This window comes from Embiotoca jacksoni, unplaced genomic scaffold, assembly GCF_022577435.1.
Source record: "Embiotoca jacksoni isolate LCO1_2020_lvr unplaced genomic scaffold, fEmbJac1.0.p SCAF_8, whole genome shotgun sequence".
In the NCBI taxonomy this organism is placed as follows: domain Eukaryota; kingdom Metazoa; phylum Chordata; class Actinopteri; family Embiotocidae; genus Embiotoca; species Embiotoca jacksoni.
Genome location: NW_027185436.1, coordinates 6,604,801 through 6,620,284, shown reverse-complemented (window position 1 = coordinate 6,620,284; position 15,484 = coordinate 6,604,801). Strand labels below are relative to the sequence as shown.

The window sequence follows — 15,484 nt, the reverse complement described above, 5'->3', positions numbered from 1 at the left end:
TTTCAGATGATTTCTTTTGTCCCAATTGTGCAGTGCTTTCTCTTAGTGTGTGTGAGCTGATAACCAATAACGGGGCAACACCTAATCTGTGCTTTGTGATTTGAGTAAAAAAAAAATGTCTCAGATTCAATTTCTCAAATTTTCTGCAGTTTTTTTTTTAAACACATAATATAGTTTGGTGACATTTCCACCATAAAGAAAGTACCTCCTCTCCCTTTTTATACACCCTCACTTGCCTGCCTTTTACTCCTATACAGTTTTTCGGCTAATTCTCTCAGTTAAACTCGCACGTTTCCCCCACCTGCTCTAAAACAAATGCCTCCCCTGTTAAATGTGTGAACCCACCCTCTCTCCCCGAATGTTGACCTGCATCCACTCACTCAATGTCTGCCCCATCCTCCCTCTTTTTCTCCCCATCGCTCTCTCTCTCTACATCGCTTCTCTGTCTCCTTTCTTTCTTTTTCGTCCTTCCTGTCTGTCTATCCATTCCTTTCTCTCTGTCTCTTTCTCCCACAGACAGCAGCGACAGTGATTTGGAGCTGTCGACGGTTCGTCACCAGCCGGAGGGGCTGGACCAGCTGCAGACTCAGACCAAGTTTACCAGGAAGGAGCTTCAGTCTCTGTATCGGGGATTCAAGAACGTACGTCCAGCTGCTGCTGATGCTGCTGCTGAGACGCTGTTAATTGCTTTGCCACCATTACTATGCTTTATATAGATGTGAATTATTCTGATATGTATTTCTATTTTTCTTTCTCTCTTGAGCAGGAGTGTCCCAGTGGACTGGTAGATGAAGAGACGTTCAAGACCATCTATTCTCAGTTCTTTCCCCAAGGAGGTTAGACATTAAAATAATCTCTCCTCTCTTGTACTTTCTTGTTACGGATTGATCAAAAATGTATGGCATTTCATCTTCTGGCTGAAGAGAAGGTGGTGTGAAATATTTGGGAGAGCAAGATTTTTTTTTTCACACCCAGACTTATATTTCATTTAAAAAAAAGATTTATAGTGTCGTATAGTGTCGATGCCAAATGGATTGTTGTGTCTGTTGTATTTATGTGTAAGTGGTGTTGTCCTGTCATAGGTGGTCGATGTGCAGATCATTTTAACTAAACTTATGTTCTGTTTAGCGGATCGGTCTTCACTGGTGCAATAGATGCAGTGTTATGAATACAATTCTTGCTAGAAATGGATCTTTACAACCATATTTTAACAAATCTTATAACATTTCAACCTGTTTTTAATTTAACTCTACCTGTCTCAACTTTATCTTGACACAAGAAGTATGAGACATGTCACTGCACTAGTTAGGAAAAAAATAAAATTGATGACCTGAAAACAATCGAGCCCAGCTGAAAAATATTTATTCATATTTCACACAATGTGTTGAGGACTTGGGACTCAACTGTAGCCAAGCATAAGACAAAGGTTTTGGAGGGAAGAAACCTTAAAAGTTGATTGTATGTTTTGTATGAAAAATCTTAGTTTGTAAAGTAACCAATGGCTAGAGTTGGTATATGATCAAAGTGGAGTAAAAAATACAGTATTTCCATACAGTTAAAGTTTTGTCTACGACCACGGGCGGATCCAAAGTAAACAGTTATAACCCTGAAGTCGAACATAAAGTCCAGCCCTCCTCCCCAGCCCAGAAGGGGTTTTTCTTTTGGTGTTTGTGTACTTTGGTAAAAAATAGTGCACTAAACCTGACTCCTTTCAATCACAGATGCAACCACCTACGCTCACTTCCTATTCAATGCATTTGACATTGACAGAAACGGTTCAATCCGCTTTGAGGACTTTGTCATCGGCCTCTCAGTGTTGCTCAGAGGTTCGGTTACAGAGAAGCTGAACTGGGCATTTAACCTCTACGACATCAATAAGGATGGCTACATCACCAAAGAGGTACGAGTGCAACAGGATATTAAACTTTTCAATAGTGAAAAGTTAAATGAACGTATATTTTGTCAGATGATACTTCTTTCTTGTTTTTATTCTGAAGTGCCCATTTAAAATCGCCTGTTTGGCAGTATTTTTGGCTGGTTTGTGTCATTGTCGTGTAGTTTTGAGAACAGCTCACAGTGACTACTATAGCAGCAACTACAAACTGTAGCTGCACATCATTATATTTTACCTAAACCTGTGCAATTATGCATATTAACATTCAATTCTGGTTTATATTCATAATAACAGGTCTGTCAGCACTGCAACTCCGAGTCAAACCAAAGTACTTTAATATCTTATTGATTGTGCTAATGAGCTCAGCATCATTGGTGGGAGAGCCCATGTTTAAGTCCACCTACAGTTGTAAAGTATGTTTTAGTCAAATGTTAAATGGCATAAAGCTTTTTAAATTGAAAATGTGGGCACAGTGGGTGAGAAACAATAAATAGTAGTTTCACTTTCCTTCTGTCCTCTGCTCCTCAGGAAATGCTGGCGATTATGAAGTCGATCTATGACATGATGGGGAGGTACACCTACCCCTGTGTGCGGGATGAAGCCCCATCAGAACACGTCGACAAGTTCTTCCAGGTTCACACAAATAAAAGCACACAGACTGCTACAAGGCCACTTTCCAGCCGAGTACCATAAAAAAAACCTCTTACTAACATCTGTTTTGTCTCCTCTTTTCTTTTCCTAAAGAAAATGGACAAAAACCGAGACGGTGTTGTGACTATCGAGGAGTTCATTGAAACCTGTCAGAAGGTGACTCACACTTACACACACACACACACACACACACACACACACACACACACACACACACACACACACACACACACACACACACAGATACTGTGTTACACTATCTCAAATAAAATCCCAGTTATTAGCAAACAGTAAACAGCAGGTCAGGCTCCCTGGTTCAGTGTCAGGGACAACATAACGTCAGCGGTTAATCAGACTCTGACTGAGATCATCGACCTTCACACAAACCATCACTGTTTTAATGAGACAACACACTTTCCCATTTCTTTCTTGAATCATATCCAGACCCTCCCTCTTACTATTTGTAACATGTTTCATTCTAAATTAACTTCATCTTTATTGCTGTTATCTTCTTCTCTATTTGCTACCTTCTGTCTTTCACACGATCCCTGTGTGGTGACACAAATATTATCAGGACAAGGAGACAAAATAAAACATCTTTCACCTCTAAACACCTGACCAACCATTCTGGAGACTCATAGAGGCTCATGTTATTGTCAGAGTAATAAGGCTCTGATACTTCCACTTCAGATTTATTTTGTTTTATTAATCTGTCATTTGAACCAAAACGCAACACAATTATGTCACAGAAACCAACACACGCAGAAGGAAAAAGCATGAGAAAATTAGGAAAATCATAAAAGAATTTAGTTGTTGGTCATTTTAGTGGTTAGACTTTATAACAAGCTGTGTCCCGACTCAGGATCGGTCATCACAAACTAATGCTTTGAGCTCAAGCCCACAAAATAGAAAAGGAAAAAATAGGCTGAATCATGTCAGTGGAGTTCTGATGACGTCAGTCGATGAAGAGTCAATTATTAATTTTGAGACGACCTATCCATGTGTTTAATTAACCACAAACTTAAACATTGGGCAATAAATCTGCTGCAACTTTGCAGCTGTTCAAACATGCGGTATTGAAAAAGAAGCAAAAGAATGAGAAAATAATTTAGTTCCTCTTCAACAAGAAAGCTTTAATATTCAAGCCGATAATTTTTTTTAGAACAAGAAGAAAAAGCTTTGTGATTTCCCCTGTAGCGTGCCATACCACCTCATGTGCAGACTCCAAAATTGCAACGCAAAAGAAGTTACAGCTCAGTGAAGTTACAGTGTCACTGTTGGTAATATCTTCAAATGTAAATGTATAATGTCTAAAGGTAACTCCTATCTTTGTCCTGTATCATGATAGTATTGTCACTATTCTGCCATTAAAGAAGATTTTAAAATGCAGTTTTCTTGGGACAACTTTGCACCAGTAAACAAATAGCTGGACGTGTTAGAAGATCTTTTTTCATTATTACAGATGTTGAATCAATCACTTTTGTATGAATGTGGCTGGAAACTTCACTGTCACTGTGGCCACTTGAGAAAAACACAAGTGGTATGTCTAAAATGTTAAACGGATCAACCTGAACTGTTGTTTGTCAGACGTCCAGTGACAGATGTTTTTCTTTGTCTTTTCCAGGACGAGAACATTATGAACTCCATGCAGCTTTTTGAAAATGTAATATAAGGAATCAGGATGATCTGAGTTGTTTTCCTTCAGTAGCTCAAGTCACAGACACACACAGCACAGTAATGCACCTCACCCACACCTCCAACTCCACATTAACGTAGGGCATGCTGCTGCATAATGTATGTACTGTACAGAAACATGAACTAGATGGTTTTTTTTTTTATATTTCTTGCTGCACTCCTTTAGTTTTTATCTTGCAAATGCTCCTGGATTAAAAGGACTGCTACATATAGAAGAAGAGCTTCCTGAGTAAATTTTTTTGTGCCCTCAAATGATGCAACAGAAGAGCTTCTTGTGCTTTTAACATCAGACAAAAAGGATCAGCAACCAACAAGGGATGAAGAAGCTTACACTCCCCTGAGCCCACATGGCTACTAGCTTTAACAGCAACATATACACACTCATATACACAGACCTGCTGTTTCCTCAAGACGTTTTAGAGCACTGGATGAAGTACAACAAAACCACAGTGACACACAAAAATGAGAAATGAATTTAAAGCATGTTTGTCATCAAATATGTGATGTGGAATTAGCTTGCACTACAATTTTATGACTATGTATAATATACGCCTGAAATAAGGCCACTGTAGATACCTGTACCTGATACACCACTGGAGACCAGTGTGTATGTATATATGTATAGTTAATAGTTATTTAACCTGCATTGTGTTGATCTCATCTGTGCTGCACTGAGTGATGGAATAGGACCAGATTTGAATATTTGTTCAAGAAATATCTGTGTTAATCAGTTAAACATCATGTTTAGTAATCGTTCTTCGTTGAATTTAAATGGATTATTTCAAATATTTCTCTTGTTTTGTATTTTGGAAGATTATGTTTAGCTGTTCGGATTGGAGAAGTGAGTCTGTACAGTACTGTGAAGAAACTAAATGACTGTCATTATGCGTGTCCTTATGCTGAATTAAGGCTTCATCTTGTTTCTTCAGTATCTGCAAGCATGCTGACTCTAAGTGCCACAGTATCATGTACAGAACAGTGGGACCTTTGTGATGTCGGTTAATTAAAGACCCTGTCAACAGCTGCGACTTGTCCTTTTTTAATGCGTCCCCTCACCGTATTTCTCCACTGCATACAGATGATGAAGCAGCAACAATTGTGAGTGAGCAAATATGACGTGACATTCATCAGACGGAAAACAGCGACACAAAAAACTAAAGTAAGAACCTCTTGTCAGCAAATGGGACCTGGACATATTGAGAGTATGCGGCACATCGCTTCAGTTGTTACTGTCTCATTTGTCCTGCACTGGCTTCACTTTGTAAGACTGGAAACAGGTTGTGGAACGTAGCACAGTTCATTTACTTTAATTAGCTACTACTGTCATTTATTTGGGGGATTTTATACTTTGTTAGTGCTTTTGAGAAGTTAATACTGTACTTTTTACATCCACAATATTCAAGAAAGGGAGTAAGCCCTTAAAAAAAGATGTGTACAGATAAACTCCCAGGTTTATTTTGTGACCCTTTGGAGTGACTCGACCCCCAGTTTGGGAATCTCTGAACTAAACTACCAAACTGTATATAAAGTTTAAGCTTTGATTGGTCACGTGTATGATCCTAATTCAAAGATGCAATAATATGAATTACTTAATAATGTTATGTAGGTACAAGTTATTTAATTCATGATTGTAGTGAGTGACATGGTTGCTGAGGAACAGGCAAAGCAAAGAACCCAATATTATTTTCAGCGGGTTGTGCAAGCCGAAATGGAGATATAAGGAGAGCAAAAATTCACTATATTCATCAGGAGTCAGGGTGGGTTACCAACTAGGACAAACAGGCAACTGCTCCAGGATCTACCCCAAAAACGGTCAAAAGTCCAGAAGCTTTAGGGTAACTGTGGCAGTTAATTTGAATAATTTCAAATTTGCACAATAAAAACTGAAATATCAAAGGTCTTGAGGTGACACTTGGAATCAGGTTTCATCGCCTCTCTGTGGTTTTGAAGAGGGGCATATTAACAAGAATTTATAGGTGTCAACTTTTTTTAAAAATTCATATAGCTTTAATAATATAGCATAACTCATATGTCCAGTTACCATCGTGCTTATTTCAAATTTGCATTTCATCAAAGCACTACAACCTCAATATACTGTTTATATTATCATGCTCCGCTTCAGACTCCAAAACAATTAGTTCATTCTGGAACTCTGACTTTGACTTATGTTTATTGGATGACATATCTCAAAAAAACAAATACTGTGTTTTATAAAAGTGTCTACACCCATAACTCTTAAATAATCTGCAAAGTTTTCTCTAGAATCCTAAATACCAAAAGAAGTACTTTTGGTACCACGGCACACAAACTTTTTTGCTTCTGGCTGGCAGTGATGAAAGAAGCCCTCAAATCTTTTGCTTTAATTAAAAATATTGGTGCACCAATATCTGTTTTCAAAACTGTACTTAAGTATCAGCAAATGTATTTGAAGTATCAAAATTAAAAGTATTTAGCTGTTGTGATTGATAAATTCTTATATAGTATTATTCTCTGACTTCATCTTGTCTTTGTTGGGCCTCAAACTGTTAAATGGAAAATGTTTTTTAATGGAGGCCGATTATTTTAATTTGAAAAGCAATTAGTAACTACAGTTACCAGATAAATGTAGCGGAATAAAAAGAACAATATTTCCATCTGAATTATGGTGATGTAACTAATAAAATACATTAAATGTAAACACTAAAGTAAAGTAGGCTACATCAAAATTGTACCTCAGAACAGTACTTGTGTAAATGTACTTGGTTACTTGCCACCACTGCTCGCTGGTTTAGCCCTGCTGTCCAATCTCGTGCCAACTGGGTTATGGAAAGCAGATCACCCGATTCAATGTGTGTGAATGTAGGCCAATAATGGCAGTGAAACCAAACAGCCGTCAGGGGGCAGTGTGGTGGATTACACAAGCCATTATATACAGTGGAAGGTGGGCAGAAAGACGCTTGTTTTAATAGTCTGAGAGGCAGTAACGTGCTGGTTAGGCAACTGCACAAAAAACACCGGGCAGCTTATGCAAGAAAGGTTATTATTAAAGAAACAATAGGTCATCGTTAGGCCGCCTCTGATTGGCTGGGTCCAAACTCCGAGGCGGGGCGAGAAGTCGGCACTTGACGTCACTGGCGATGTGGGCATGCGTGTTGAGGGACGTCTACCCCCGTGGTTTATGAAAGGCAAAATCCCTCCATGGGTAGCGCGTCTGGCAGCTCTTTCGAAACGCGTCTGTCGAAGAGAAGGAGCTCCTTTCGGAGGAACCGGGCTCGAAGACGGTGTCATCTCTTCACCTACCATCCGCTGCGTGTGTGTGAGCTACCTCCTACCTTCAAGTGTCGGCTGTCTTTGCCTCCCGCTTCGCTCTGCTTTAACAACACAAACCACGGGGACGAGCCGACGGACTCTCCGTCGTTAGCCGAGAGGGGAAGTGGGCTCCGTCTTCTCTTTTTCATCAGGCAGGTGAGTACAAAACGTGTAATTTTTTTTTATTATTTTTTTTTTTCACCCAGTGAAGCATACCCAGCATACATGTGGATGTTTAAGAAGCAGGACGTGCAGAAAACTTTTGCCTTAGGTGTAACCTCTGTATGGCGTCGCACCCGGGGCTCCGGCGGAGAGAGATGCACAGAGCTCCCCTGTGGCAGCTAGAGGACTTGGTGGGCCGGCGTGACTGTGTCTGCTGGTGCTGAAAGTGTGGCCGTGAAAATCCAGGCCCAGTTTGTCAGGCTCATCCTCTTCACCTCTCCCCTCTTTATGACATCAAATCAAAGGAAGTACTTACTTGTCTGTGTGGTGTGGAGGCCACATGTCTCAAGGCTCCCAGATAACGAGGGCTATGTTGTGACTCTTAAACACACAAAACACAGCAGGAAGGCTCAGCATGCATTACTAAAGGCTTTGTCTTGTGTCATTTAAATGAATGAGACCCCCAATAGGTAGAGCTGGTAAAGAAGCACCAGGCAGCACTAACTGGGACACTAGAGCTTATTTGGCTATCAAGATTTATTGGCTCTTTATGATGGTGGTGTCCTAGAAACGTGGCTAGGCAGGTGCATGTGCGTATGCTTACAGTATGTATTTATATACACATCTGTCATTAGCAAACACACATGACTGAAAAAGCTACTAAAAAGGCAAATGTACACAGTATGGCAGTGACAGTGTAGTGCTGATGAAGGTAATGAAGATGCTGCATCCTTTGGACTGTGGAGGGTGAGATCCCAAATATCTTAAACCAAGATGCCAAAAAGCAGCTGTTAATTAAATTTCCAGATGGCGCTGCTGTTCACTGTTTTCCAGAGTATGGATTTCTGACACAACATTAACCTGCTGAAATAAGGTTAAAACTCCAGCAGTATTTTTTTGTTTTTACCATCAATCCCAACTTGAGACAACCTTCAGTTTGGGGCCTTCATATCAAGGCTCATCAGTCTGTGATAACCATGATGAAAGCCACAATAAAGCTATTTATTTTGCTACAAAGATTGCTTGAGTTTTGTCCTTCTCTTTCTTTTGTCTTTCATCTTTCTGATATCAGCAGCCATGAAGTCAGTGTTGACAGATTTGTGACCAGTTCAATCACCGTTATTTGCATCTCAGTATCCATAAAACTGAGGTAATAATGTGAAATCCCATGTTTGTAGGAGATAACAGTCCAATAACTTGCTTGTAATTAAGCAAGGTTAGGCCAGTGTGTGTTTGTTTCATCCAGTCAATGTCTTTTTGTGATACACTGTACGTGTAGTTTTTTATGCAGAACTTCCTTCACATCAATACTTATCAATACTCACAGGACCTGGGTGGTGAGATAATAAGTGTCCTATAAAGGGGCCAGCCTCTGCCAATCTTCTTTTAGCAATTAAATTAAGTGGTTTTTGAGCATCTGCAGCCCATGTCAGAATTTTAGTTGTGGCAATACACACTACCTTACAGGTATTTTGCTTTGCACCTGTTCCTGCACAACACTTGAGACTGGTTAATTGTATTTTGTGCTATGTTGGTGTGGGAGCGCAAGACCAAGGTTTGTGCCGGTCCATCTTCACCATTTCATTTAAAAGACTTTGTCTCAGATTGTATGAATTCTACTTTGTTGTGCACCAGTTTCTGAACCACAACAACGTCTGCCACTGACTTGGTGAGAGTCACATGATTCGTCAGCTGAATGCCATGTGACCGGAGCAAGTCACATAATTTGTCTCCTGACTTCCTGTATCCATTACAAATGTAATGCCCTCTTTTCAAATTCAAAGCCATCCAGTGTTTTATACACTGTGCAGGCATATATGAGTTTTTGACCTAGTCTTGACTTTGACTTTGGTTTAATTAGCCCTCAATGTACGTATATGTAGTGTCAAAGCAAACACTCAAAAGCATAAATAAATAGACCTAAAACTAAGATGAGATTAAAACTAAGCTGTAGAAATGAAACCAAACTCTGAACAGCTGGGGGTTTTGGATTTTACTTGGAAAGGTTATGCCGCTAGTTCATGAAACCTGCTGCTTGTCACTGGTCCGACCTAGTCAGCCTCCGTCTTCATGCAGACTTGTCACTTTTTCAAATGTGACAGATGGCAGTTAACACACTGTTGGACAGATCAATGAGGATGATCCAAAGGTGCAGCCACATAGAGGGAGAGGAACAGTTGGGAGAGCTCATATCATTGTGTGTGTGTGTGGGGGGGGGGGGGGCTAACTGTACAGGAGCTGGATGGGGGATCGTCCAGCCTCCCCTGCTGCTTCCTGTCTGCAAAGAGGCTGATAATGCAGTGACATGAAGATCAAAAGCCACAGATTATTGCAGTCACAGGCTTTAGTCATTTTTGGAGGGCACCAGTGTGATGTGGAGCATTTGAAATAGAAAGTAACATCACAGGATGTTGGGACCCGGTGTTTTGATATTTCAATGCTTTGATAGTGCCGTCATGCATCCTCTAACTGAATGCCAGGTGGATTGGGGGATTTTGGTTTGTGTGTTTAGACTGAAGGTCTGCTTTCCCAGAGAGTGCGAGTCACGTTGATGCAAATGAAGCCTGGAAAAAGAAAAACTTCAGGTGATGAAATTCAAGATAAAGGAACCACAAGGTCTAACCACTGTGTACAAGAGGGGAGAGGAAATGGTTTGTAACCGGTCATGTCAACTGCTGAAGAAAAAATGGTATGTTTGTTCCTTAAACCAAACAAGGAGATTATAGGGGGAGATCATTTTTCTAGAGAAAAATTGTTGCTCGAGAAAAATGATCTCCCCCTATAATCTTGGCAGATTATTGCAGTCACAGGCTTTAGTGATATTTGGAGGGCACCAGTGTGATGTGGAGCATTTGAAATGGAAAGCAACATCACAGGATGAGGCAAATGCCTTGTGTCTTCACACAAGACATTTGCCTGCCAATTTCCCAAAATGAAGAACCACCCTCCAACCTGTCAATTATGTCAAAGCCATAACTAGCTACAGACTTTCAGTGCATGAGAAAGCTATCTTAACCAGTACAGATGTATACCTTTTTCTTTTTTTCCCCATTTCCAAGGTAACCATAAAGTAAATGGGTACCTTTTGCCATTAGTTAATATATTGATCGTGATTCATGCCAAAACATGCTATATAATTATAACATCTATTATAGTACCACTGCTTCAATACAGTTAGTGTAGCAGGCATTGTTTCTGCTTAATCCTTTCCTCTAATTGAAGCCACTCCTCTCTACACCCTACAGAAGGATGTAGAGCAGAGGATCACCTCAGAGGATGTGGGGCCAAGCTGGGCCAGGAACACGCTCACGGAGAACTGGGTCGCAGAAATGGATTCTTGGCCCTGTTTGCTGGAGGCAGCATGTGACTAAGATTACACTGTAGTGCTGGATCACACTGTGCCTTCCCACTGTACTGTTTAAAGGTGTGTTTGGGTGGGTAAACTGTTAGCATTTTGGCATGTGGCTTGAAATCAGGGTTCATCATGTGATTATTGTCAGTCCAAGGAGAAATGACGAATCCATTTAAAGTCTTTGTAGTTGGTAATGGGAAGATGGACATTTTCTCTTATAGTTTGCACCAGAACTATATAGATAGATAGATAGATAGATAGATAGATAGATAGATAGATAGATAGATAGATAGATAGATAGAGATATATAGATATATATATATCTATAGATATAGATAGATAGAGCCACGGCCCAGATTCCGTGCCTCACTTATAGACAGTTCTGTGTTGTGACATTTCCTCGGGCCAATCAGAGTAGTTTTGAAAATACTGGAACAGAGCAATGACCCACATCATACGAGTTTCATCAAAAATGAATTAGCTGCGTGACAGATGATGAATGGGCTGGTAGCAGCATACTGAAGAGGATTAGTAATTGATTTACTGTTTCCCATTGTACTGGAAGTGGCCTATATGTGATCTGTCTGTGCATCTACCTTCATCAGGCCATCTAATTTCTTAAATGTTGAAAACGATGTGCATCACTGCTTGGTTTACCACATCAAGAAAACTCAGAGGGAAAATTGTTTAAAAGTTGATTTTGGACCCGGTAATATTTGCAGGCGTTATTGAAAGGCAGCTTTCGTCCTGCCTCTAACTCCAGTATTTCAAAATAAAAGCTGAGGTGAAGGGAGGTGTTTGAAAAGAAAGTGATGCTTCATGACATCACCAAAGGTTTCCTAAAGAGCAGTTTGAAGTTCATTTTGTTGCCATTTTGGCACTGCCTGACACCGCCTTACTCCCAGATAATCCAAAAATGGTCAAAGGTGGTGTGTGGGTGGAGCAGAGCTGGACAAACAAAGCCTCATTACTGAAAAAAGCAGGCAGCTACCCAGCTGTGATGGCACTCACCTGTCTCTCAAAGCAGTCCTGCTTTTCATTATATGTAACACTAATAATATAATTTACACTGGTGAGTTATAGAACCCCATCCCCCAATAGTTATCAAGAACGTGGAAGTTAATTATAGACCAAAACCGTTTGTGGTCCAGGCTATAAACATGTTTATTTCTGCTCTAATATTGGGCATTTCAACATGGGGGTCTACAGGGAGCCCTCTCTTTTGATGGCTACTTCAAGTGGCCGTTTGAACTAAAATTTTTGGCACTTTCACTTGGGCATCATTTTTCAGCCGTGAACGTTGCCGCTCGGTCCACACGCACATAAATCATGTTTCCCTGGTCTCCCAGGAAATACTGTAACTAATCGACTGCCTACTTGCTCTTTGTTCTGCTGCTGCTCACAGCAAAGTCTGTTAAAGTTGGCTTAGCCTCCAGTCAGTCCTCGCTGGTCACCTTCAATGTACAGGCTAATAGTGTTTTACATGTACAGCTGCAGCGTGACCTTGCTGCATGTTGAAAACTTGGGTTTAAGGCATCACTGATAGATTTCTATCATGTGCTGGCTCTGGTATCGGGTCTGTCTGTGAGGAGCCTCACCCCGTCATGGTTTTCATATCGCTCCTCAGTGCAGCATCTCCTTATCTCTCAGAACCTCATTTGTTTTGTCTGTCCTCTCCTCTGTTACAACACCATCTGTCATGTGTAGCACATAACCTCCCGTGCAACCTGTGTGTGTGTGTGTGTGTGTGTGTGTGTGTGTGTGTGTGTGTGTGTGCGTGCATGCATGGAGAGGTAGGTGTGTTTTTAAAATTCTGATAATATGTTGAATATTTCATACTTAGCAGCTGAAATGATTCATAATTATTAATAACTGATTAACTGACTGCCACAAAACTAATGTGCAACTAATTTAATAATCCTTTAATTGCTGCAGCCATGATTTTAAGCAGATATACCAGCAATTCACTAGATAAAGCGTTCAGATATGAATATTTTATGATTTACTTAGTTAGTACTTCGTTTTTAGATGAAGCAGGATTGATTGATGATAAAAAAAAATAATAAATGTTTGTTGCAGCCCTTTGATACTTGTATATTGTTGGCCCATCTTGAATCTATCATCTGCCATCTTGCAACAATTACTCAAATAATCCTTCAGTCAATTATCAGAAAATCAACTGGAAGTTATTTTAGTAATCGCTTGACTACAATTTTATCAGTGTGATGTTCTGCAACCAATAAATAATTACAGGAACCAATACATTATTACCCAATCCTGCATATTTTAAAGCGTGTCTGGGCACAGCCAGCCTTTAACTTGTTTAAGTGTTGTAATGGAGTACAGTCTCAACCTTTTCTCTGATGACTCCCTTTTAATGTTAATGGGTAACTATTGTAATGTTATTTTATAAACAGTTGGTGTGTGCCAAAACATCTCAGGTTAGCATTGTAAGCTGATAATTATGAAACAGTGGGGGCTCAATGAAGGTAATCTGTCTCCATAGTTACTGTACAAGCAAGTGAAGCTGGCTGTCCCGCTGTGAGCGTCAGCAGGAATCTGGCTCTGGTAGACTTAAAGGATTTCATCAAATTCAAGCAACAATGGATACCTTTTATTATATATCCCTGCTGGGCTTAATGGAAAAGATGCCTGAGGCTGTGGGAGGTGAAACCACCTATAAGAAGAGTGTATAGTTACAGTACAGACATACTTTGACTGAGAACAAATGTGAGAAACGACCCCCATTCATGTGCAGCTGATGGCATGCTGTGTGGGTGTAGGTGTTGCTTTGAGAACAAGATAGAAATACAGTTAAAGGCTGAACATCTTTGATCTCCTGATCTAAATGTAACCTTCTTCCCTGCTGCTTTGGTTTCTTTAATGGAGAAATATGTTTGTACAGCTCTGCATGGGAGTCCACCCGCTGTTTAACTCTAACATACCAAAGAAAGAAGCATGATTTCTGCTTCAGACCAGACGAATGATTGTAATTAAGTGGTACTTCACTTCTGTTAGGTTTTTCAATCTGGAAACTGACTGAATTTCCTGTATTATCGTATAACTCATCAGTCTATATATAAGATCTAATTTACTGTACTGTTACATGATCACAGTCAGCCTTTTCCTTTAATGTTTCCTGAAAGCCTTTTGCCAAACTTCCTGCCTTCTGTCCTCCTATTCCAGGAGCACAAACAACAACACAAACTGAGTGGAAGTGGAAGTCAGTGAAAACAAATAGGTAGTTTTTAGACAACAGTGGTCTCTATTTGAAATGAATATATTGTATCCCATGTTTTTTTAAAAGGTTGGGACCTGAATGTCCCTGAATTTTATTGAATTTTTCTGGATCATGATTAGGGAAAAAGAAGCAGACGGTTGCCCAAAAAGATGGTTCAGTTTGAGCTGTTATCACGTAGTTGCAAAAAACAAAATGCACGTTACAGTTTGAGCCTTGTAACTTTGCTATTCTACCTCTTTTTGAGACATTAATGAAAACAAATATTCTAATTGTCAAATTGCCTGCACACACTCAGTCCAGGGAACCACTCGGATGACATAATTGAGTTACAAAGCCACAACAGCTCCCACGTCTGCAAGCGTATTTTGTACACTGGTTTTATGAATCAGCAAGTTCATTCTAACTCGTGATCTTTTGTCTGAGCTCTTCTACGCTGTGTTATGATGTGTTGCTAAGAACTTTAGCTGTTTGTTTGTGTGGCTGATTAGTATTTATTGTTGCTGCCACATTAGTGTGACACAACAAATGAGTGTGTACTTCTTGCTGAAGTTAGTATCTGTTGACTTGAACATTGTGCATGGAAAAATATAAATAATTATCACTTTAGATCAGAAATAAGTAACCGAGCATTTCAGTTTTATTTCTGACCACAAACCTCAGCAGGTGATTTCTTTATTTGGCTTCTGTTTTGTTTTTGACGGTTTGCTGCTGATGGGTTCAACCCAAATCCTGTGCCAATGAAAATCCTTTCAAAAACATATTAGTGAGCACATATTTAGCAATTGTACATTTTAAGATGACACAAAATCAGAGTAATAACAATGAATAAAATTTACAGAAATGAAATAAATTCAATAGAAGCTATACTTAAATAAATTGCAATGCAAAACTCTAAATAAAGATTACATACGCTAAACCGTATTTGTATTTTTACTTTCATACTGAAAACTGAGCTTTAAGTGCTTCATTAAGAATCCTGAGAAATAAACGCACAGCTGAGAAGTTACACTAAATACACACAATATACATTGAAATCAAATTAAGCAACGTAAAACACAACAGTTCAAGAAAGCAGCTGAAGTAAAAGGTTGAAATGTATTCCTGTGTCCTTCGTTACCAAAGCTTTAGAGTTTAAAAACAATCTACAACAATTGTGATAATCATTTATTAATAAAGGAATTTCAGTTTACAGTAATACATT

General features: G+C 39.6%; 2 protein-coding genes across 8 annotated transcripts in view; both read left to right on the top strand.

Annotated features, from left to right (window-relative positions):
• Positions 1-5,264, top strand: part of kcnip3b (Kv channel interacting protein 3b, calsenilin) — a 42,932-nt gene extending 37,668 nt beyond the window's left edge. For all 4 annotated transcript variants that reach the window (XM_069178049.1, XM_069178050.1, XM_069178053.1 and 1 more), the window contains 6 exons: positions 517-641; positions 767-836; positions 1,722-1,900; positions 2,423-2,527; positions 2,639-2,701; positions 4,170-5,264. In XM_069178049.1, the coding sequence (XP_069034150.1) occupies positions 517-641; positions 767-836; positions 1,722-1,900; positions 2,423-2,527; positions 2,639-2,701; positions 4,170-4,217 (590 nt within the window). In that variant the 3' untranslated portion in view covers positions 4,218-5,264. The remainder of the gene's footprint in view (positions 1-516; positions 642-766; positions 837-1,721; positions 1,901-2,422; positions 2,528-2,638; positions 2,702-4,169) is intronic.
• Positions 5,265-7,370: 2,106 nt separating this feature from the next.
• Positions 7,371-15,484, top strand: part of slc23a2 (solute carrier family 23 member 2) — a 35,069-nt gene continuing 26,955 nt past the window's right edge. For 2 of the 4 annotated variants that reach the window (XM_069178217.1, XM_069178216.1), the window contains exon 1: positions 7,371-7,684. In XM_069178217.1, the coding sequence (XP_069034318.1) occupies positions 7,418-7,684 (267 nt within the window). In that variant the 5' untranslated portion in view covers positions 7,371-7,417. The remainder of the gene's footprint in view (positions 7,685-15,484) is intronic. The other 2 variants (XM_069178219.1, XM_069178218.1) reach the window with 1 other exon arrangement.